The following is a 22,750-nucleotide window of genomic DNA, read 5'->3' as shown; positions in this document are numbered from 1 at the left end:
GAGCTTCAGAAATCCCTAAGAAGGGGGAGTTATCTTAATTCTCCTGTGTTTCATGACCCCATGCATGGATGTAAGGGATTTGTAATGTTTCAAGTATGAGAATATAGAAGAACTAAAGAGCTTCCAGATGGATATTAATATCTAAAAGTTGTATTATAAAATGTAAATTAAAAGTATCAAACTGTAGCTTGCAATCAGTAATACTGATGATTATATCATAACTGTATTGTTATAATACTGTTGCAATGCTGGCTTCTTACTTGCCAAAATAGCAAAAGGATATTTAACAATATTCTGTTTGCTCATTCTGTCCCAACTAGATCAAAGTAGTGGCACCAAGTTAGCCATAATCCCAGCAAGTGCCAAACATCTACAAACGAGAAATGGTTGGAAGAAACTTTAAATTCAGTTTAGTTGTGTTTTCTCTTGGGTTCTACTTTAGAAAGAGCTACCATGAACTAGAAAAGCAGGAGGACTCACGTTCTGCCCCAGTAAACTTTAAGTCTAAACCTGCAGTGTTTTGAGTTGCTGTGGTAGGTGGCAAACATGCCAAATTTCTGGGTTCTCACTTTTCTCAACTTTTAAAGCTTTTCAGGCTCCTGAAGTTTTTGCTTTTGGGCAAATAAAATCTTGGCTTTACCAATTGTGAATTTCATTAGCTAGCTAATCTTAGGTCAGTTCAGTGGTGTCCCTTCCTGGTGTGACAGCTCTTCTCCAGACGTGCCTCGAGGGGATGCAGAACAAAGGCTCCCTGTGGTGCATCAGCTTTCCGCAGCAATTCCAGCCCTAAACACCTGCCAGGGATCTAGGACAGAGTGAATCCCACTGCCCTTGCCAGGGCTCTCTTCTCTCCCAGCCCCCAGGGCTGCTCCAACCCTCACAGGACCCGGGGTGCCCACCCCACCTGTGATCAGGTTATTTATGGGGGAGCTCTCGGGCTCTGTTCGGCTGAAGGGAGGAAGGTGTTTCAGCCCAGTGAACAGGACAACACCTGGATGCCACATCCTGCTATAAAGAGCTTTTCTCCCAGGTTTTGCATTAGAGAAAATGTGAAAAAGCTGCATGACACAGCATTCTGTAGTGTTGCATCTAAACCCATTTGTAGTTCCAGCCTTTATTTCAACATATTTGGCCCAGGGCCTTAATAATAGCAAGAAGAAAATGGCAAAGATTGCTTGTTTGTGTAACTGTAAACCATGCTGGTCCTGGCCATACTCTCTCTTTTCTCCCCAGCAACACCAACTGACTTTATTTTTTCCTGAGAAAGATGGGAAGAAAAGCTCCAGCAAGGCCAAGAAATATGCTGTATATTTAAAAATAGGTTTCAAGATATGTTTTAGCTTATGTGATGGAAAAGCAAAAGTCAATCACCTGAAAAAAAGCTGATTAAGGCATTCACTCTTATTTAAATTAGGGAAAAATTCCTACTAGTTTCATTATGAATTTCAAATCTGCAGTTCTTCAGCATGGTGCCACCCTAACTGCATGCAGACTTACAAATATTGTGACTTAACAGTTTCATATTTCTTCACAACAGTTACTTTGATAAAACTTGTATTAGCAGTATTTAAACTAGTAATAACAACTAATACTAATAACTTCATACAACAGTAAGAAATGGCAGTAAAATATTTCAAATACTTTTTGTCTCAACCAGATTTCCCTCCCTCTAAACACCGGGTTCAGTGTTTGGATTTTCTATGTTCATATTTCATAGAGACCAAATAAAAGTGACTAAAGAGTTTAACAAAAAAAAGTTTATTACCAAAATACAATATTAAAGTCAATACGTGACAAACTCCTGTAAAGCAAAATAAATTATTCTACCATTGTACAGTATTCCAGAAGGTAGTTAAAGTAGTACTACAGACTTTGCTTCATCCTTCCAAAGAGTTGCCTATCAGGAACACAATCCTAGAGAGAGCTTAAGGCATGCAGCTTAATGTGCTGGATAACTTTATAAAACAAAACTCATCCTATTTCATAAGATACAGTATCAGAATTAACTGCAGTCTTTACATGTCAGTTTTCTAAATTTTTTTATACTTTGGCTATAAAAGCAGTGCCATAGTGTTACAATACCTTTTCTTAAAAAAATACATGTACCCATGTCCATGAATATCAAATGCAAATGTAAATTTCTATTAAATATATCTTAACAAATGTTACTTTGAGCACCAACTGTACATTTCTTTAAATGATTAAATAAGTGCTTATGAAAGAGGAAAATACAATAACTCCAACTGAATCCCACTCTGTTTTTCCAGGTCAAGCATAAATCAGGAAGATGAAATATGCACCCATTTTTCAGCACAGCCAAGTATGAATTTTGCTCTTTAGTGGAAGTACAGGCATTGCAAACAAAGCTGCAAGGTACAGTTTGTATCACAGAATAAAATCTAATTTAAACAAACAGCACGTGAATAGCTGATCGCCTGCTAGTGCTGTGACTGAAGAGACAAAAATAGTTTAAAAGCTTAAAGAAAGGGGAAATTTGCAGTGTTAGTGACTCTGAAATGTGCTTAAAACCCCTTACAAAACATGCAACCAGGCCAGCCATACACTTTCAAAAGCAGATAACCTGAGAAACAATTTGCTTTGAGAAAAATTAAGTCTATAATTATTTCACATGCAGGACTTCTGACAAAGTCCCTGGGAACTGTGAGTGGGTAACTAATTGCAAGCAGCATGGAGACAGCTAAAAAAAGCAAATCTCTGTGCATATGGGAAAGAATGCTTTGTTGGCATTTGTCAGGACTGATAATGGTTTTTAGAGGCAAGTAGCTTTCTGTTTTACAGGAACACATGGTCAAAAAGAACAGAGCAACAAGATGGCAAAGAACAACTGTGAACATCCTGCTCAGGAATCCTGCCACTGATTCCTGGGGCACTGCACAGAGCACTGCTCCTGTGGCTTCCACACACACCAGAGCTGCTCGTTTGGATTCAAGGTTATTGCCTTCTGAAAGTCTGGTGCACTGCCATCTCCTTTGTAGCTTATGAATGCAAGTTTTTCCTTTTTTTGTCTTTCACTAGCTGAGCAACTTGAACAGAATACACAAAAATAACAGTGTGGTAAATATTGTTTCTGTGAATACTGACTGGTAGTTTAGCATTACGAGGGATCTCACTGTCCTTTAACTTTTCAAACAAATGGGATTTCTGAGTGAGAAAGTTGAGATATATTCCAGATGATGTAGTATTTTCACATTAATTCTATACTGAAGGTAAAATAGTGGTGTCAGTAAGACAATAAACTTTTAATGGGATATTTGTATTACCTCTTCTGGAATTTGGGATCATGTAAATAAATAATGTGTTTTTCAAATGTAAAATACAGCTGTAGGAACATGAAAAATAACTATTATCAAAAAATAATGTATAATTAATTTCAAATACGGATTTAAAGTATGTAAAAAATTCAACACAAAAATGCTTTGACCTTATATCCTGACTAATTCTTCAAGTCAAATGTGTACTTTCTGCTATCTAATTTATAAACAAAATAATACCTATTTAACCCAAAAGAAGAAGTCAAATTGAGGAAACCTCTTGCAAACAAGTATCAAATACACTTGAAGTCTTAGTGCTTTTACCCTGGCCTCTACATTTTGTGCTGCTTCATGAAGCTGTGACTTCTGGTACTGTTTTCTTTTCCTGGTTGCCACTTCCAGGCAGTGCTAGCACAATACAGACACTCCGTGTGCCAGCCTCTCACATTTACAGCTGCAGCAGCTCATTTCTGCTGCCAGAAGGGTGCAAATACAGGAACCAGAAACCCCTGTTTTCCTAAGAGTAAGGAATCTGGTAAATACTGAGCTACTAAAAACCAGGTCACTGCATGCCCGTGTGAGCACCAGGCAAGCTGCTGGGCATCTGCCATTCACCAGGAGCAGGAACACATGCCTGAACTAGGGAGTTTTAATCTGGCTGCCAAAGGGCTTCTCTGGAAGTGATACTACACTTAATGAATCTTTCAAGAAATTAAGCAGCCAACTTAATCAATAACTTAACAAAGTTGCCAGGAACTAGCCAGTGTAATAATATTCCACATTGATATACAGATGAGTATCTTCTGCTGCCAGCTGCTGTAACTGTAAAAACAACAGACAAAAAATACTCACACTGTAATTTTAAAAGCTGAAGGGTTTTAAAGGGTGAGATTTCTGTGTGTTTCTTAGTCAACAAGGTAATCTCTAATTCCTTTTATCAATCCATACTATAGGCACTAGTAAAATTTATTCAGTAAGTGACTGGATACAGTTTGGCTTAAGACATTGTTTACCATTTCTTTTTTTAAATATGATTTTCTACAGGAAGATTATCTTTCAGCTCATTATTTCCACAGTTACAGCTCTGACAGACAAGTGGGAAATTTGGCCAGCCAGTGGCATTTCAAAGATTGCCAAAGCACGTAGGCGTTCTGAAAATCCCAATTTGTGCTCACCTACATCTTTTGGAATCTACATAGATTTAATCTGCATCACTTTGTGGCAATTATTGTTAATATCTTGTTCTCAGTAAAAACATTGCTCATCCATACTGCAAAATAATCACCAAAAATGGAAAGTGACATTATAAGTTTTTCTTTTTCTAAGTAATTTGTTTGAACATGTCAAGAAAACCACGAAAAAACAACAGGTTATTGTTATAAAAAATAATCTGTGACACACTATGAGTTGAAAAGATAGCAGTTTTGTAGTTAAGATCCAATCAAACAAATAGTTATTAACAAAATGCTTCTAGACCCTTCAGCTCCTGATGCTGTAAATCAATGGAAAGGATGGCAGTCTTTGTTGGAAGATGACATGGGAGTTTGTAAAGTCAAAAATAGACTGGGAAAAATGGAACTCCTGTGTGTGAATGTGACACACACATGCCCTGGCTCACCTCCCCTCTCCCCACCTTCCAGGGAGACGGATTACCAGATCATATTGTAACAGTTCTACCTGATCTGCCAGATCATCTTTCAAAAAAGAGGGTAAAAACCTTCTTTGCTGAATTACTTGGAAAACAACAAAGAGGTAGGAAGAAAGAAGCTTTTCAAGTGATTCAAAGCTTTCACACCTTTGGGTTTTAAAGTACTGTGCTAATGCATTATTACTGACTAGTACCTGACAGGAAATGAAAAAAAACAACAATCCTACATTCTTGGCACCATATAAAGAAGTAACAGGTTAAATTGGATCGTTCTATTCTCCACACCTTATATTTATCTCTTAAATGATTCATCGGTCCCTGGTTCAAACACTGTACTCCTACTGAAACAAGAACTCAGGATGGGAAATCAAGTTTTGCTTGCAATTCTTCTCTTTAGCAAGTTTCTCAGGCAAAAATTAGCAAAAAAAGAAAATATTCACTCTAGGAAATCCTCTCAACTTACTGCTTCACCTAGTTTGTATTCTGAGTCGTGCTGTGGTCCTTGTTTAGAATGATGTTTATGATTTCACCCTCATGTTCTTTCATATGATCCAGCAGATTTTCTTTGTTGGTAGACTCAAAACCACAAATGCAGCAGCAGAAGAGAAGAACACAGTATTCTGTGCCAAGATGGGGTAGAGTGGAGTTCTTTTCTAAACTGCATGAGGTATTCATCAAGGTAGGTTTTTCATTTTCATCAGAACCTGAAATTTCATTTGTAGTCTGGTTAATGGACTCTGTAAAAGACACCAGGTTGTCTGAACTTCCTAGTATAGGTACTGTACTTTCATCTGCACCTTCTAATAAGGTTTTGTCAGTCAGCTGTCCTTGAAACCTGAAATAATAACAAAAAACAAAACAAATATTAAAATATACAGCTGTTGCTTTTAGATGGGAACTTTGTTTTGGGTCAGGGTTGGGTCTTTTGAAAGATAATAGGGCTTGACAGTAAATCAGACATACCTACTGCTTTGTGAAATTGCATCATTAATAGCTTTATTCACTTGTTCATAGTTGTAATTTTGGTCACTTGCATGTTTCCACATGTGGGACTTCAGGGATGGAGGATGGCTACATACATATCCACAGAGAGAACATCTGGAGGGGAAATGGAGAAGGAAAAAGAACCATTTAAAAGTTATATTTTATTTGTTTGGTAATGGTTTAGTTCTTCCAAAAGGATGAGTAAGCAGAGAGATCCATGTGAACCTTCTTCTTGGTCCCATTTCCGGTTTCATAACTGGGTCACATTAGCTTGCAAAGTTTCATCCTGAAATGTAAGACTATTTTTAGGGTCTGAGAACTCTCTAATATATATGTATTTTTATTTCCTAAACAGCTGAATTGAAATCTCATCTGTTTGGGCTGATGAAATTGTGTAAACCCTGCAGAAATGCAGTACTTCTGCTGAGTGCAGAAACATGGCATCTGGCAGGGAGGTGGTGAGCTCTCCCTGCCATTGCTCTGAACCAAGCAGGAATTGTGTAATTAGCACTAATTATGTCAACTGAACTAAATAAGTCTTTCCTGGTACAGCAGGTATTAGTTTATTAAGGATCAGAGAGTTGTTGAAGTTGGAAGGGACCTCTTGAGGTCGCACAGTCCAATCCAGCCCCTCAAGCAGGATCAGCAGGCTGCTGAGGGCAGTGTCAGATTCTGAATATATTCACAGATCAAAATCCAGACAGGTGATCATTTTCTTCATAGAGTTTTCAATCAGCGCTGGTACCACAAGACTAAATTTTCTATTTCCCTGTAAAACACCATCTTAGGCAGTAAAGAACAAAACCCTGAAGAATAAATCCTATTGACAGGGAGATGTAGTGTATATTTATGGACAGAAATAACCCGAGACTGATCAAATCCTGTATAACCCTTTTCATGCACGAATATACATCAGAGGAGGTTTTTTTTATGTGTTTTTTAAGATGATAAATTAGTCACCTCAGCATGAAGGAGATGAGTGATACTGCATGACATCACTTGAGAGCAGGATCTGTCTTTTTGTCTTTTGGATAAAAAAGCTCTTTTGCTCAGCTGCCTGCTACTTGGGAAGGCTTCAGTTCCCCAGATCCCATGGAAAAGATCAGAATCAATTGAAGGTGACCTTGTGCTAATAAATGCTAACTAGGAATGCAGCTCTGCTCAAGCAATGTGATCCCAGTGTGTTACTATGATGAGTCTGTTAAAATGACCACAATGCAAGTCAGTTTTTGTTAATTTTTAAGACCTTTTCAGAAATGTAACCTGGAAACACAAGAAGGCCTACATAAAACCACATTATACACTACAATTCAGTAAGGTTTTATGACTTTTCTTAATGACAGTAGGGTATAGTCCTTAAATAGCCTGCAAACAATCATACACAGCAAACTATTTCTGCTCAGCAGAAGATTGCAGAGAAGAGCAGAAATCTCCCAAGTGAGGTGAAAGCACAGTACATTACCTTGCTTATGGAGCAAGGTATTTGTGTCCTGCTGGGGAACAATGGGTGTGTCCTTCTAGCTCACTCTTCCCTACTGATTGGGAATGTAGGATCCTGTTTGTCTCTTTTCCTTCAATTTGGAGCCTTACAAAGAAAATGGATGCTTTCAGGGATAAGTGAGTCTATTCTCAGACTGGGAATCCTAGTACCTCTAATAAGGCTGTTACAAAATACATCATTAGATAAAAGGCAGACCTTATAGCTAATTTATAGATAAAATAATTTTTTTTGTAAAACCCAAAGGTCAACAAATAATCTTAACTACATTTAATGTGCCCACTAGTCTCACAATACATATGATTTTCTGTGCCACTAACCCTGCTTAGAGTGATTGGGAACACAATCAATGGTCAGTGATTTGGGAACACAATCAATGAAGCCACAGCCCAGTTTCCAATTTTAGTCCCTTTTAAATACTCTCATTTTTTGAAGCTCATTAATTTACTCAGGTGATTTACTAATACAATTTACTTTGCTGAGAACAGTATCTTTTGAGCCACATACTGTTGACTATTTTAGCATACAGTTCAAATCTGACACAGGAACTCCAACAGCTTTTAGCATCCTGCACTACAGTTAATGATCATGTATTTACAGTATATGCAACTTTCTCAGAGAAACAAAATTATTTACCACTGAGTTTAGTAGCAGAAGCCTTTCAGTTCCATAATATACTGCTTAATTTGTGCTGAATTATTAAACTTCAATGTTCAGGTGTCGTCTACTTTGATACACTGAGGAAACAATTCTCTTGCAGCTTTGGATAGACTAATTCCCTGGGGTCAGGGACTAAAGTGTGGAGGATTCCAATAATCCATGGTAATACCAGGAGCAATACTGTGGGAAGGATGACAGCTGAGCAAATACAACTTAATGCTTCTAGGAACATTTTGGGAAAAATGCAGTGGAAGTACTTTCAAGTTGTAGAAGCAGTTTTTCTTGAGAAGAAACTTCTATATGAGTGTGCTTTATTTACACTTTTCATACTGCCCTTAAAATCTTTCACTAAGAAATATTCAGAATATTCCTGATTTTCTTTCCTTTCCCTTCCCAACTTCTATTTTTTGTTGCAAATCAGTAGTACACAAATTTTTACCAACTTTCTCATACCTCTATAAACCACCCATGTCTATGGACAGACTACAAGGGACTCTCATCCCTTAATGGCTATTCATGCTAAATCTTAACTAGGTGATGCCAACCTGCATTCCAGCTGACAAGTACATGCAATGGCTGTGCCTAGACTGAGATATTAAAGAAAGCCAGGAAATGTTCCTGGATACTGGAATTTACCTGTCTATAATGTTAAATGTTAGAAGTGCCATGGCATGATTTTGGCTCATACATCTCCTAAACAACTCCAGGCATGCTTAGGTAATTAACACGGCCCAGAAACTACTTGCAATAGGCAGTTTGTGTGCAACCACCACATTCTGGAAAGGAAAAGCTAAACAGTGTCCCAGAGGGAAGTATGGACATGTTTAATCAGCCAGCAGAAGCATGGCCTGGAATGCCATGGCAAATCCATCAAAAAACCCCACACAACCCCAAACAAGTCTGGAGCAAAGAATGACTCTAGGAGGGAAGGGAACAGGATCTGAACACTGCTTCAACAACAAGACCCCGGTGTCAGAGCTTTTGCCACGTGAGTTACATACTTGAACTGTTCCAAGAGCTGCACTGCCTGGTGCTCCTGGGGGTGCCGCCTCATGTGGCACTTCAAGCTATTCATATTTGTGGTGGCGAAGTCACACACGCGACATCTGAAGAGACAACAACAAGTGACTGGTCTGCCCGTGCACTGCTGAGCCTGCTCCAAACCCCAACAGCCAGCAGAATGCTAAGGTGCCTGGACAGGCTACAGCTGAGGAATAACCATATTTACAGAGCTCCAGGCTATGACATAACTGCTCTGGGGCAGTGAGAATCTTTGCAGCCCAAAAAAGCCTCCACCTTCCAGCAAGCATCACTAGGCTTACAGATTATGCTTCTTCCTGAAGTCTCTCCCGTGCCCCTCTCCTGGTGTGGGTAAGCATCACTAAGGGCAAGGGAGGTGAGGATGCAGGTGGCTGGGTGCAGCCCTTCCAAAGGCACAGTGTGACCCTAAAAGCTGCAGGGGAGGGTATGTGCTCTACTTAATGCACCAGCAAGGTTCTCATGACATTGTAAAAGCCAAACCAGTAATAAAACACCAAGTTTCAGGGCTTTATTGCTGAAAAAGAGGTCAGTGACAAGATAAACATATTCAGATTTAAGTGCCCTAAGCGTGTCACATCATGCCATTCAAATTTTTCTTTTTTTTTACTTCTGTCACAATATCTTTCCATAAAACCAATACATAAAGCAGTGTGGATCTGAATTCAGATACATGGATTTAGATCCCAAAGTATTACACAAATTCCTTATTATTCATAAATATCAATATACTACCACACAACCTTCCTGTATCTACCATATTAAAACAGAAACCATCAAGCTCAGCTAAAATTTTTATGTATTTGTTTGAACTTTAGTTGTTTCTTTTTTTTTAATGGTAAAATGTCCAGTTAGAAAGCATGTTCTGTAGTGTGAAACAGTTTGAAACTGCCTCATACTTACCCTGAGAATATATTTTTGAAAAGATTTAATTGTGCAGTATTAAAATCCAAAACATATCAAATCTACAAAAACATATCATTTAAGGCTCTACAGCTTAGTTTCCAGCAAGTTTTGTCAAACAAATAATAAAGTATATTTACAGCTCTCAAAAAGGCAGCAATGTAGTAGTTGCTGTTTGACCCTATGGAAGGCTTGAGGAATTCATGTTTCAGAAGGAGAAATACCATAAATACTGGATTATTATGGTTTTCAGACTCTGGCTCAAGTATCCTGCCAGGTTTTCAGATTTGTCTAAGGGGTTTATGAAAAAATAATAAGAGAAGCAAGGCAGATGGGTTGGTTTGTATTTAGTATGCAGCAGTGTGTATCACCAATGGAAAATTTCCAAGGGTTCCTAAATCAAAACAGGCTGCTAACACCAATTTGAAAACTACCACATACAAGACACTCTACAGTATCTGCTGCTCCAACCTCACTAAGTAATAAATAATGGTAATAGTGAAGGTTCTGAGGAGAAAACAATCTATTTGTATTCCACACTTGCTCTCTGAGTAAACATCTTGTGAATTTTTGCTGGTGTTATGGGATATCATTATAATGCACAAATCAAAATACAACAAGTCTTTGGGGTTTGTTTATCCAGAAGAGAAAGTCCCTGGCTTAGCTCAGCCTTTCAAGGTGTTGAGCTTTCAGAATTTACACTAAAGACAGAAGTTTACATTAAAGATCAGCTCAAAAAATCTATTGACTCAGATCTGTTTTCTAGCCACTAGAGAGGGACAGAGATCCACCCTGCATAAGCACAGATTAAATTTGGGGGAATTTATGCAGTATCCAATAGGAAAATGCAGGATGTATATTTTTGCTGAGGACCTCAGCAATAGTATTACATGTGGTTTTGGGTACCCAATTTCCTATATAAACCCATATGATACCCTTGTAGAAAAATTATAAAATATGATCCTTAGTGAGTATGTTACTATTTTTAGAAACCAGTGAAAAGATGAGGCACTTGGTGACAAGGGCAAATCCAAAATGAAGTTAGGTGTGCAAGGGTTTTGAGAAATATATTATTACTGTTGGCCAAAGTCCAGTATCATAACAGAATTATTTTCCACTCCACATGTGAATGCTTCAAACTGAAAACAGGCAGAAGACTGCCACAGCAAAAGATGCATTCTGGAAAAATTAGCAAATCTTAATTACATGGTTTGAGTCAGCCAGCAAGTGTGTCTCCTTCAGTAATTTGCAGTAAAACAGTGTAACTGCAGCTCTTTTCCAGCAGCCCTGCCAGGTGCAGGAGCAGCTGGGTGGCCCTGGCAGGGCGAGGCAGGCACTCACCTGTATGGCTTATCCGAGCTGTGGATGCGGCGGTGATTGCGCACGCCGACGTACGTCGTGCTCGTGTAGTCACAGACATCACACCTGAACAGCTTCTGGCCTGAACACTTGCTTCCTGTTGGAACAAAATCCATCATTTTAGAGAGCTGCACTCAGCGCTGTAAGGCATTCTCAGATTGTAATTTCATCACAACTGAATTATGAAACACAAATTTACATTTTAAAGTAAGTTTTGAATGTCGATAAATATTTAATACTTTTAAAGTATCAAATAAGACAACAGGCATAGAGGTAATAAAGGTATGGTTTATTTTACCATACTGTTCTTCATTTGTCCTGCCATTTACAGGAATTATTAAAATTTTAGGAAAACACATTCTGTGTGGACATTTCCTTCTCCCTGCAGTTGGGTAAAGTCCTGTGTTACAGCAAAAGGTGATAATATGTGGGACTGCTGAACCCAGCGGTTTCATTGCATTGCAGAATGCATCAAATCAAAGACTGGGATTGAGAATGGATGAGTTTCAAACTGCCAAACACAGAAAAGAAAAGACCTCCCGAAGCCTCTAAATCCTCTTTATCATCCAACATACACTCACACTTTCTGAAAGACATGAGATGATAAAAAAAAATAGTTATTGACCAGATGTCTTAATAAATAATTTGGAACTTATCCAAATGACTAAAAAGCAATTGAACAAAAGTAATTTTTTTCCTTCCAGAATGAAAAAGACTCTTGAAAAATTAATGGTTGCAGAGACAAAGGCTAATGACTCCTTCCACAGGAAAATGTGTGCCCACCAGTGCACAGTTGGAGTATTTTTGAGATGTAAGTGTGTACACTTTAACAGCCCTGCTCCTGTTCCCTCACTGAATAATGGGACTGATTTGGGTTAAGATATTAACATTTGGGAAGAGGGATGGTATTTTTAATGTAGGTAATTTTCCCATTCCAGCCTATCATGCTGTACCTCATGCACTTTTTTTTTAGGCTGAATTTTCTCATTATCAAAACAATTAAAGAGTCATGATGGTAAAACTCTTTTAAAGAGACATTTCTTTTCCCACAGCAGGCACTGAATTTTGCCAAAAAGGGTTCTAGATATATTATTCTGATGAATACAGTCACACAGCTTCAATAGTAAGGAAAAATTACAAGTAATTAAACTTTCACTCCAAAATTTAGCACTTTTGGTTCAAGATGCAAAGTAATTAGGTAAGGCTGATAACCCCAGAGGGTTATTGTGAAGAATATATAGTATATCATATAAAATAAAGTAGCAGTCTGAATGCAAAGATAGTGAAATAAAATTGGAATATTTCTGTGTGTACCAAGATAACCGAAAACATATCTCCTATATTTAATTTTAAAACATCACACAGTTCTCACTCTTTAGCATTCTTATAAGAAATAACAACAGCAGGCACTCTTTGCAAGTCAACCTTAAAGCAAAATATATTGGAATTTTTCCTACAAAATGCTCAAAATTTATTAGATTTATTTTTCCTTTAATGTAAAAGTTATCAGAACAATCCTAATTATTTACTTGAAGACTTTGGAATTTATATCTATGCATTATTCTTTTATGAAGACACAATCATGTAGGAGACCTCAAGTGGACCAAGGACACTCACTGGGCTGCAGATCCATGGGAGAGCAGGGGCTGTGCTCTGCTTGAAGGGGTTTTCCATCTTAAATTCTGCAGCTTTAGAATGATCTGCTCCCAAATGTATTTTCTGTTACGAATTTGGTATTTCAGTGGGCAGGCAGTTTAAAACCAACAGTATCTAATGAGATTTTTAAAGCATTATGCAAACATATTAGCTACAGCATAGTTCTAAGATGCTCACACACCCAGCAGCACACACTTAGGAGCAATTATTTATACCAATCACTACTTTATATTTATTCCTTCCACAAAATGCACATAAATTATAATACATCACATAATCTCTTGCTGTTATAAAATAGCACTCATGTCCCTCACCCCCTTCCCTGGCTTATTTCTTGTGGGTTTGGGGCCTGTTTTGTTTTCTGGATGGAGAATATCAGGTCTCCTACAAGTGAATATGGAAATGACAGATCTTTGTTGCAGCAGCAGTAACAGGTGCTCCTCTAATGCTGCTTATTACCCTATTCCTTCATTATTAGACATTTACAATCCTATCATATCCAGTGCTGTAATGCTCCTTTTAATTTATTGTACAACCATGATGAATAAAGAGACTTTTAGGACTAACCATTTCATAAACAAGAAATGAAACTGTTCCAGCTCAGGCATCTTTCACATAAACAGATGCTATGCCATAAACTTCTTTGTTTTGTGTTGCTTTATAGGGATGACATCTGTTTGACAAGAGATTGCTGTACTGCAGTGGTGCTGCAATTTGATTATAAATTGATTCTGAAATAATTTAAGCATTCCACAGTATGAGTTAATAAAAGTTTAAAAGGAGAACTGTTTTCATTCAAGCCCCATTACTAAATTTCATGTGGGGTAAACAATTAAAGTGCATGGCTGGAACACTCGTATAAGGTAATAGTAAGAAAAAAATATTTATAAAAACATTTCTAAATTAACTGAAAGCAGGCAGATTTCTTGAACAGGGGCTTCCCTTTCATGAAAGTCAAATTACAAAATCAGGATATAAACTATAAAACCACCTCATTAAACATACTAATTTCAAAAGCAGATACAACTATTGATTTTTACATTACCAGTCCCATTACCAGGAGTTCAGCTCAAAAAGTACAGTATTTCTCCAAACCTGCCACGTTTCAGGCATTGCAAGGTAGTTATTCCTGTATCATGACATCTTTAGGAACACTGGTTTACAGCACACAAAACACTGTCAGAAGTAACAGTCCAAGCTGTGCTTGTAGATATAAGTAACTTACTTAAAGTAACAATGTTTTATTTCCTATCACTTCCATTAAACATTTATGCTACTGCTTCTGCAGAAACCCCCAGTATGTAACAGGAAAGGTTCCCACTCCCACAGACCCTCCCTGGCCACTTCCCTGCTCCCCCTGGCTTTCAATGGCTCTCTCAGGCTTAGGTCCTGGGGAGGTACTGAGCAGTACAGATCAATTTCCTGAATTTAAATGCCTTCTGCATTGATGAGAGCAGAAAGGAGCTGGGAGGGTACCTCAGGTACCTTCCACCTGAGGTTGATACGGAAATTAACTTTCAACTTGTACACTGAAAGCCAGAGGAGGAGGCAGTGGGAGCTGAGAACTCATTCTGGTCTGACATGTATCAGGTTGTTTTGGGCAAACCACTGCCCATCCACCCTGGCTCCTGCTGGTCAGTGCCTTTTTTCACAAGAAATTGCATCCATTTCAACCACTTTTGCACTCACTGAGCAGCTGTAGAGGAAAGAGTAGAACACAGAGATTTCCACAGCAACCTAAGTACCATTAGAGTGCACATTTTGCTGTCTAAACAAATGAGGGAGCACAGATAGGACAGAAAAGAGCTTTGTGCACAAAATGGGAATACTTCAGCTCACAGTTGTTCAGAGACTATCTAATTACTACTATTTATCCACAATGCTCTAAAATTGCAAAATGCTAATAATTAGTGTTGCCTTCAAAATAAAAATGCTGTAAATATTTTCAGTAGATGTAACTCACCAGAGAAGAGGATGCATTCACACTGCCATGATACATAGTGGCTTTCCAGGACACAAAAGGGATTTTAAGGCCACATTTGCTCCTAAACTTCAGAATTTGGTTATTTTTTCCCCTATTTGATTACCTTAATGCCTCAAGAGTTTGTTGGGTTTGTTTTTGTTTTGTTCTTTTGTTTCTGTTTATATTTAGCAAACAAACCCTATTAAATTAGAAGCAGATACACAGTTAAACAAACACGAGGCTCTAAGCAACCTGATCTAGTGGGAGCTGTCCCTGCCCATGGCAGGGCTTGGAAAGAGAGGAGCTTTTAAGTCCCTTGCAGCCCAAACCATTCTAGGTCTCTATGAAAATGCACATCTACTGTTACCCAGGCAACTCTTACAGATACAGGTTGCATTTAGAATGCCTTACATTTGCCTTGCTAGGGCTTAAATAAATTACTCATTTTGGACATTACCATAATTAAACAGAAATTTCTAAACTCAGAAGGGATGGCAGTGTATGCATATGCTGAGAGTAAACTACATTACCATGGTGAGTTTTAAAAAAAAGCTTTATTTTGTTTAGGTCATTTGTAAAACTACTATAGCTGCTGAAGAAAGGAAGGAAGGAAGGAAGGAAAAAAAGATTTTCTCCTTAAAAATCCAGAATAATATTGCATATAAGTTGTTTTTCACAAGAAGGGTTTAATTACTGGGGCTAAAAATATATCAGCTAACAATAAACGCCACCTCAAGACTGACTATGGTAAATTCTGCCCTCTGGAAAGAACATACATTTAAGGTTATGATCAGGCATGAAAGCATTTCAGCACAAGAGATCTTAAAACCAGTCACACAAATACAGCAAACAAGTAATGTTATGAGTGAATTTTTGTAATTTCAAGTGTAAATATAAACAGTACCTTCTCTATCATCTGCTTCGTTGGAAACTATTAGTTTGTTAGCTGTGGCTGTGGAGAAGAGATCTGGAAGACTGTGTTGTTCTCTTTCATGGTTTCGCAGCTGGCTCTGAAAAAAGTTCCTGATGTTTAAATATACACTACAAACATACAGAGATCACTTGGAATATTGCAATCATCTGTGACATTGTTACTCAAGCTTTAATGACAACTGATATCAAATGCATGTTAACATATATACGGATTATATCCCTTAGGTAATTTTACTACAAACAAAACAAGTAAATCTCATGGATTAGTAACATAAAGGACTGGTACGAGTGACTGAGAGGATTCTATGATTTGTATTTATTTAGAAAATAGATTTCCTTCTTTCCCCATTGCCACAGACAAGTGGCCACAGTTCTTCCTCCAAAATTACTGTACTCCAAAAGCAGTATGAGATTAGATCTTGTGTGAAAATTACCTCAATTTTCATATTGCCCACTGACTTAAGAACACACCAGTCCTTTTTCTGCTTGCTTGGGGAGGAGAAAGACAAGAGAGTCTTTTGCCACCCTAACTGTATAGTTTTTCAAACTAGGACTAAATGACAATAAATATGGGAAAATTTGCATGACCACTGCTTCCAAGAGGTTCAGCTGTATAGCTGGGTACTGATGCAATCTGTTCTGTATTCCTGAATACTGAGCTGAGTGCATAGGAACTCACTAATGCTTAAAACAGCAATTAGGAAAATGATAGAAATATATTATTCTGCTCTGGTATGTAATCTTTCAAATCTAAGTTCTACAGAACATCCAAAGCAACAAAACAGCAGAAAAAAAAAATAAATTCTGCTTCAATGTTACCCCCAACTGCCCCACTCACAAGAGGAAGGCATGTTTGAGCATTGTTTTAAAATTTCAGCTATTAAGATCTTTGATGTTTCCATTTCTTCCTGCAGTTGCTATGTGTGGGCAGAAAAACAACACGATATAATTATGTCCGTAAGATAATTCTCAGGAAAAATGTTATGTAAGGAAGCAAGGTTATTTCAGTGGGTAAAGCAGAATAATCACAGTTGAACTGTATATTCAGCACGTGCTGCTGGCAATAATCCCTAATGGTAATTACAATGGAGCCAGGATGTCAGACTGAAATAAGCTAGAAAGAGGGATCACCAGCGATTAAAAGAGCAGTGAAATAGGTTATTTAGGGATTCTAGAGATGTGGGGGGATAGAATATAAGAAAATAAAGATAGTGCAGAGAGTAATTTCACCCCTAAGGCGTTGCAGCTGGGCCAATTACCAAAGATTAGGAACAGGCCTGACTTGAACAGGCCACAGCTGTAACCAGTAAGAAGAAGAGTGCTGTAAAAGAGTGGCTTGGCTGCTTGAGAAGGAACTGGAGTCAGTTGGCTACTTTGTGAAGAAGGAGTCAGCACTCTGAGGAGCTGCCCATGAGAAAACACCAAGAAGGTATGAAACCTTTGTGATAAGGAGACAACAGGATGGAACTGTTGCAACACAGAGAGGCACGGGGAGGAGCTTTACCTTGTAGTGGAAGGACTCCTCGCACTGCTTGCACTGGTACATGCGAGCTTTGCAGTGGTTGATCATGTGGCCCTCGAGGCCCTTGCTGTCGCCGGCGATGTGCTCGCAGATGGGGCACTGGTAGGGCTGGCGCTGGCGGTGCACGCGCAGGTGCTGCTTGATGTAGCCCTTGTTGCCGCTGCTGTAGTGGCACAGGCGGCAGCGGTACGGCCGCTCGGCGCTGGGGATGAACTCCACCAGGCTGCTGCCCGCCACGGCCGCCTCGCCGCCGCCCTGGCACTGCGCGTTGTCCTGCAGCTCCTTCAGGATGTCATCGTCCGAGGCGTTCTGGTCCGTCCTCTCCTTCAGCTTTTCAATGACGGTGAGCAGTGACATGCTGATGCCCATTTTAATTGGCGCTTCTGATAGCTCCGGTCTGTCTTTCTTTATCTCAACTATTGCACATTCACTTTGGTTTAAGCCACCGAACTCCTCTGAAGGATCCTTAAGTGAGGACACCACTTTAGAGTGAGCCATGCACGGGCCATCGGCTCCTCCCTGTCCTGCACCTGCATCCACAGCATCTTCTCCAGTCAGAGCCCTGAGGCTGGACCGGGTCAACTCTGCAGCTCGAACTGGCATTGTAACAAGAGCTTCTGCTGCCAAGGAGTGCAGTCGCAAAGACTCTGAGTTTGTCCTCCTTCGTGCAGGAGGCACGTTTTCATCAGCTGTTACATTTTTATTAGTGCTTAATTCGTTATCTTTCTTCTCGGTGTTATTCCATTCTATTATTACTTCCTGAATTGCATCTGAATGATAAACTTCAGGGTCTTCACAGGTAACAGAGGACTCCTCTGAGATCAATTTTTTTTCTGTTTCAATGTCAGTGTTCATTAAGAATGGCTTTTGTAAAACACTTTCTTCAGCACCCGGCAAACGCTCTACTATGACATTAACATGACCCTTTTTATTTGGACTACAACTGATGATTTTCTGTGCTGATGAAAGCAGGCTGTCAGTTATCATATTGTCTGGTTCTGTATCTGACACAGTCTCCTCTACAACCTCTGTAGTAGGAGAATGCACCACGGACTCACTCAATATCTCTTCCTCTTTTACATTTGTTCCTATGGGCGATTTACAAGACAGCTGCTCAGAATTGCAAATCTGAAGCTGAAGAGAAGGCTCACTATGGATATCAAGTTCACTGTTTTCCAAAGAGAGGACAACTGTATCCACACTCTGAGGTGTGTGAGTTACAACTGTCTCTGACAAGCTGGTGTTTTCATTTTCTTCCTCAAAGATGGGGTAGGAGCAATCAACCTCCCCCGCGTGTTTCCAGGCGTGTGTTTTCAACATCCTCTGCTGACCACAGGTGTACCTGCAAATCAAACACCTGTACATGCCATACTGCTCGTAGGTGTACCATTTCCTCCTACCCATTTCAGGCACAGGAGCAGACTGAGCTGCATCCTTACATTCCACGTTTCCTGTCTGATCAGTCCCTGATTTGACACTTCCTTCCACCGGCCCTTGCAGAAATGAACTTGTGACGTTGACACACTGCTGCACTTTTTTCTGGATGCTGTTTTTACCACCATTCTCGTGGTGATGTTGGAAGTGGGATTCAAGTTCTTCTTGGCTTTTGGAGGCAAAATGACATTCTGAGCACATTAATATCACTTCATTTTTTTGCCCATGTTGTTTTATATGCTCTTGTAGAGTTAAGAGCGAAGGCGATAGAAAATTACAGAGACCGCATTGATAGCACGTCACCTTTTTTTTGCTTGGTGGAAGACATTCAGTCACAAAATAATCTGCTTGCAACTCTTCAGTCTTTTTAGTAGCAATCACCGAGAGCTCGATGGCTTTAGCTGGGATTTCACAGAGCTCGGCTGCGTCCAAGGACTGCGCAGAAGCGTCGGCATGGGAACGTTTCTTCCCTATTAAAAGGCACCTTTGTGACTTCTCACTTTCAACTATTTTGCTCAGCTTCTGGATGACGTGGATCAGGGGGTCAGTTTTACATTTTCTCTGCTCTTCACTGCTCTGCAGTGTTGGGCCAATGACTGTTTCAGAAATCAACACAGCCTCCTGCTCCCCAATATTTGGCATCAATACTGCAATGCTGCTTCCTTCTTCCATAATACCTAGGAGAATGGGGGTTAGAAAAATAAAGATTTGTACCTGCACAATAATGAAAATACAGCCCAGTGCTATTTACATTGCTCTCTCTATCAAACACGGAAGCCCAATTCCACTAAACTAATAAAAATGTTCAGAAGGGCTACAGAAATAGCCAAAGATATTGGGGACATTTAGTGGATGCTTTTCAATACAGCTGGAGAATAATTCCAAGAGAGCCTCCAACAGGCTGCCTCCAGGCTGTACAAGGGCAAGACAAGTATTTTCAAACGTAAGCTGAAGAACAGTGTTACAGCTATTCTCTTTTTCTTCACAAGCACTACACATGTGAATGCTAAACATTAAAATATCAATTGACAGTAACTGTTATATTGATGTTTAAAAGCACAGTAGGATATGAAAATATATTCCTAATGTACTTTGATGCATCAATGCTCCTAAAGCAAATGACAATTTGCTACAATATAATTTACAAAAATAAGCAGTTTTTTTCCTTGAAATGTTAGAAGAAAGTCATTCTGGCATTTACTTGCATTAGTCATTTCACTATGACTATTTTAAAGACCATTCAAATGTCAAATCATACTTCTCATTATAAATGTTGTTTTCTACAAAAATTACTAATTGCAGCTACAATTTCTTAATTGTAGGGAAAATCGAGCGGTACTGAAGTTATAAAGAACAATTCTTTTCTGTTTTGAGGGGAAGCTACAGGCAGTTACTATTTCCAATTACACCTCCTTTAAAAATACCAAACCATAAACCACAGGCAATAATGAGCAGTGTTTGAGGTCAAATTAGAAGCCAATATTCAGAAATGTACATGAAAACATACTTTGTGATGTGGGCAGAGCTGTGGGGTGGGGGGTGAAGGAGCTGGACAAAAGGTCTTACATTCAATTTTACTTCTCTAAAAATGTTTAGAAATGAGCTATTCAAGTGCTACTACATATTCAAACACATATTTTATACAAAGTTTTTATATACTACAGATAAAACAGAACATAAAGAGATGAGGAATATTTATCAGTCATCCTTGAAAAATTATACTAAGTGAATTCATGTGGATTTTTTTTTTTTTTTGCAAGAAAGATACAGAGGCCAAAAAAGAATTTCCAGAACTGATCCTAAAAACCCATGAAATCCAGTAATTCCTACTTGTGGATTTAGTGTACAGCATTATAATGCACAGAGACATGAGAGCAGGGTCTCTGGTGCCCCTTTCCCACTACAGAAAAATTCTGGACAGAACTACATAAATTACCTTCATCTGCCATTCAACTTACAATTCAGGTCATCATCAGAGCTAGCAATAAGCAATGTTAATTTTTTTGGTATCATCTGCACCTCCTGTTAAATATTTCAAGTTGAAAACTATTATTTGAAAACCACCCTAATTCAGTTATATAAAAACACTTTGTTGTTTCTTTCAAACTGCCTGTAATGTGTTTCAAAACCACTGTGAAAAGTGAACAAACCTGCTTTTCCCCCTGAACGCAGATTTAATAAAACGCTCAAACGAGTAATATCTACTTGAAATATTTTCAATTTGAAAATGAGTCAAGGAAAATTGGTGCTACCTTAAATTACAATAAGTTGGTATTTTAAAAACTTTTAAAGTAATGCTAAATAGGCAGATATTTTCTGTACCTGAAAACAGCATAACAAATAAGACACAGAATCCTTGACAAAAGATTATAAAAGAAATATGCTGTCATGTACTGGTGCTATGTCAAAAAGGCAGACAGAGAGAGGACCTTCACCTGGACTGTTTGGGATGCCTGGAGCTGATCCCCGTTACCAGACGCATACCTACAGTACACGTGTGCTATGTCACTCTTTGCTTGGAGTTTAATTCTTACTGTGCACACTTTGGTTTTCAGGGGGACGCTAAGAACTGCACACAAATTATCAGAGTGAACTGGAGGGATCCCCGTCCCTGCCCAGGACCAGCCCCGAGAGCCACACGTGCCCGAGCGCTGTCCAAGCCAGCTGCACAGTAACTGAGGGCTGGGGACGCCCAAGGGAGGATGCAGCCCGGGGCAGAGCGGCTGCAGCCCGGGGCAGCAGGGCCGGCACCCGGGCTCGGCCGGGCTCGCAGCGCGGTGCCCGCGGGCACGGAAACTGCCCGGCCGCCCCGGGACCGCCCCGCCGCCGCCCAGGGCAGGAGGAGCTGCCGCCGGGGCGGCGAGGCGGGCTGAGGAGAGGAGGAGGGGGAAGAGAGGCGGCCCCGGCGCCGGGAAGGCTCCGCCGGGAGCCGCTGCCGCCCGCGGCTCCGCACATGGGCTGCGGCGCGTCGCCCCGGGGCCGGCCCGCCGCCGCCGCGCCCGGCGCCCTGCCTACCGCCCGGCCTCCCGGCGCTGCCCGCCCGCCCGCCCGCCCGCCGCCGCTGCCGGCCCCGGCCCCGGTCCCGGTCCCGGTCCCGGTCTCAGCCCCGGCCGTGCCCGCCGAGCGCCCGCGGCAGCGCCCGCAGCGCCCTCACCTGCGGCCGCCGCGCCAAGATGGCGGCGATGGAGCCCCTGTCACGTGACACGCGGGCCCGGGTCAGGTGACCGGCGGGGGGCGCTGCCGCCGCGTCAGCGCCGCCTCCCGTTACCATGGAGACGGGGAGGAGACAGGGGGGACAGGGCCGGGGGACACAGGGGGGGGTGTGTGTGACACAGGGCCCGGGGACACGGGACAGGGCACACAGGGGGGTGTGTGTGTGACACAGGGCCCGGGGACACGGGACAGGGCACACAGGGGTGTGTGTGTGTGACACAGGGCCGGGGACACAGGACAGGGCACACAGGGGGCTGTGTGTGACACAGGGCCGGGGGACACGGGACAGGGCACACAGGGTGTGTGTGTGACACAGGGCCGGGGGACACGGGACAGGGCACACAGGGGTGTGTGTGTGTGTGACACAGGGCCCGGGGACACGGGACAGGGCACACAGGGGGGTGTGTGTGTGACACAGGGCCCGGGGACACGGGACAGGGCACACAGGGGTGTGTGTGTGTGACACAGGGCCGGGGGACACTGTCAGGAGTGTGTTGTGGTGCACCAGTTTAGTTGTTCTCTTGCACTGGGTGATTGGGAATTGGCACAGAATAGTTTTATATCGCGCTGTAAAGCTTACGTTACATCATGTGGTTTTTTTATCCCGTTTTCCCATCACATGGTCTTTCCCTCACCTGTCCCGGTACTCCCTGGTGGTCTCTCCTCA

At 40.7% G+C, this 22,750-nt stretch overlaps 1 protein-coding gene across 4 annotated transcripts; it reads right to left on the bottom strand.

Moving 5' to 3' along the window:
* Positions 1 to 1,742: 1,742 nt before the first annotated feature.
* ZNF507 (zinc finger protein 507) lies at positions 1,743 to 22,087 on the bottom strand. Of its 4 annotated transcripts, XM_064386696.1 has the most exons (8): positions 22,025 to 22,087; positions 17,419 to 19,547; positions 15,886 to 15,991; positions 11,345 to 11,459; positions 9,064 to 9,168; positions 5,884 to 6,018; positions 5,718 to 5,755; positions 1,743 to 5,624 (listed from the first exon to the last, which is right to left on the bottom strand). In XM_064386696.1, exons 2-8 carry the CDS (start codon positions 19,540 to 19,542, stop codon positions 5,392 to 5,394), a joined length of 2,856 nt encoding a protein of 951 aa, XP_064242766.1. In that variant the 5' UTR covers positions 19,543 to 19,547; positions 22,025 to 22,087; the 3' UTR covers positions 1,743 to 5,391. The 4 variants fall into 4 exon arrangements, with proteins under 4 accessions (XP_064242766.1, XP_064242764.1, XP_064242765.1 ...); XM_064386694.1 differs by having other exon boundaries at positions 1,743 to 5,755; XM_064386695.1 differs by lacking the exon at positions 22,025 to 22,087 and adding an exon at positions 21,306 to 21,491 and having other exon boundaries at positions 1,743 to 5,755.
* Between the last annotated feature and the right edge of the window lie 663 nt (positions 22,088 to 22,750).

This window comes from Passer domesticus, chromosome 12, assembly GCF_036417665.1.
Source record: "Passer domesticus isolate bPasDom1 chromosome 12, bPasDom1.hap1, whole genome shotgun sequence".
In the NCBI taxonomy this organism is placed as follows: domain Eukaryota; kingdom Metazoa; phylum Chordata; class Aves; order Passeriformes; family Passeridae; genus Passer; species Passer domesticus.
Note: the sequence above shows the minus strand (reverse complement) of the source record. Positions and strands in the feature narration are given on the sequence as shown.

Bases quoted from the DNA above. Each gene is read 5' to 3' on its own strand.
- ZNF507 (XM_064386694.1), bottom strand. From the start codon at position 19,542: ATGGAAGAAGGAAGCAGCATTGCAGTATTGATGCCAAATATTGGGGAG. The intron at 9,169-11,344 runs GTGAGTGCCTGC...TTGTCTCTTCAG, and splicing joins AGCTCGGATAAGCCATACAG to ATGTCGCGTGTGTGACTTCG. The intron at 5,756-5,883 runs GTATGTCTGATT...TTATTATTTCAG, and splicing joins GCAATTTCACAAAGCAGTAG to GTTTCAAGGACAGCTGACTG.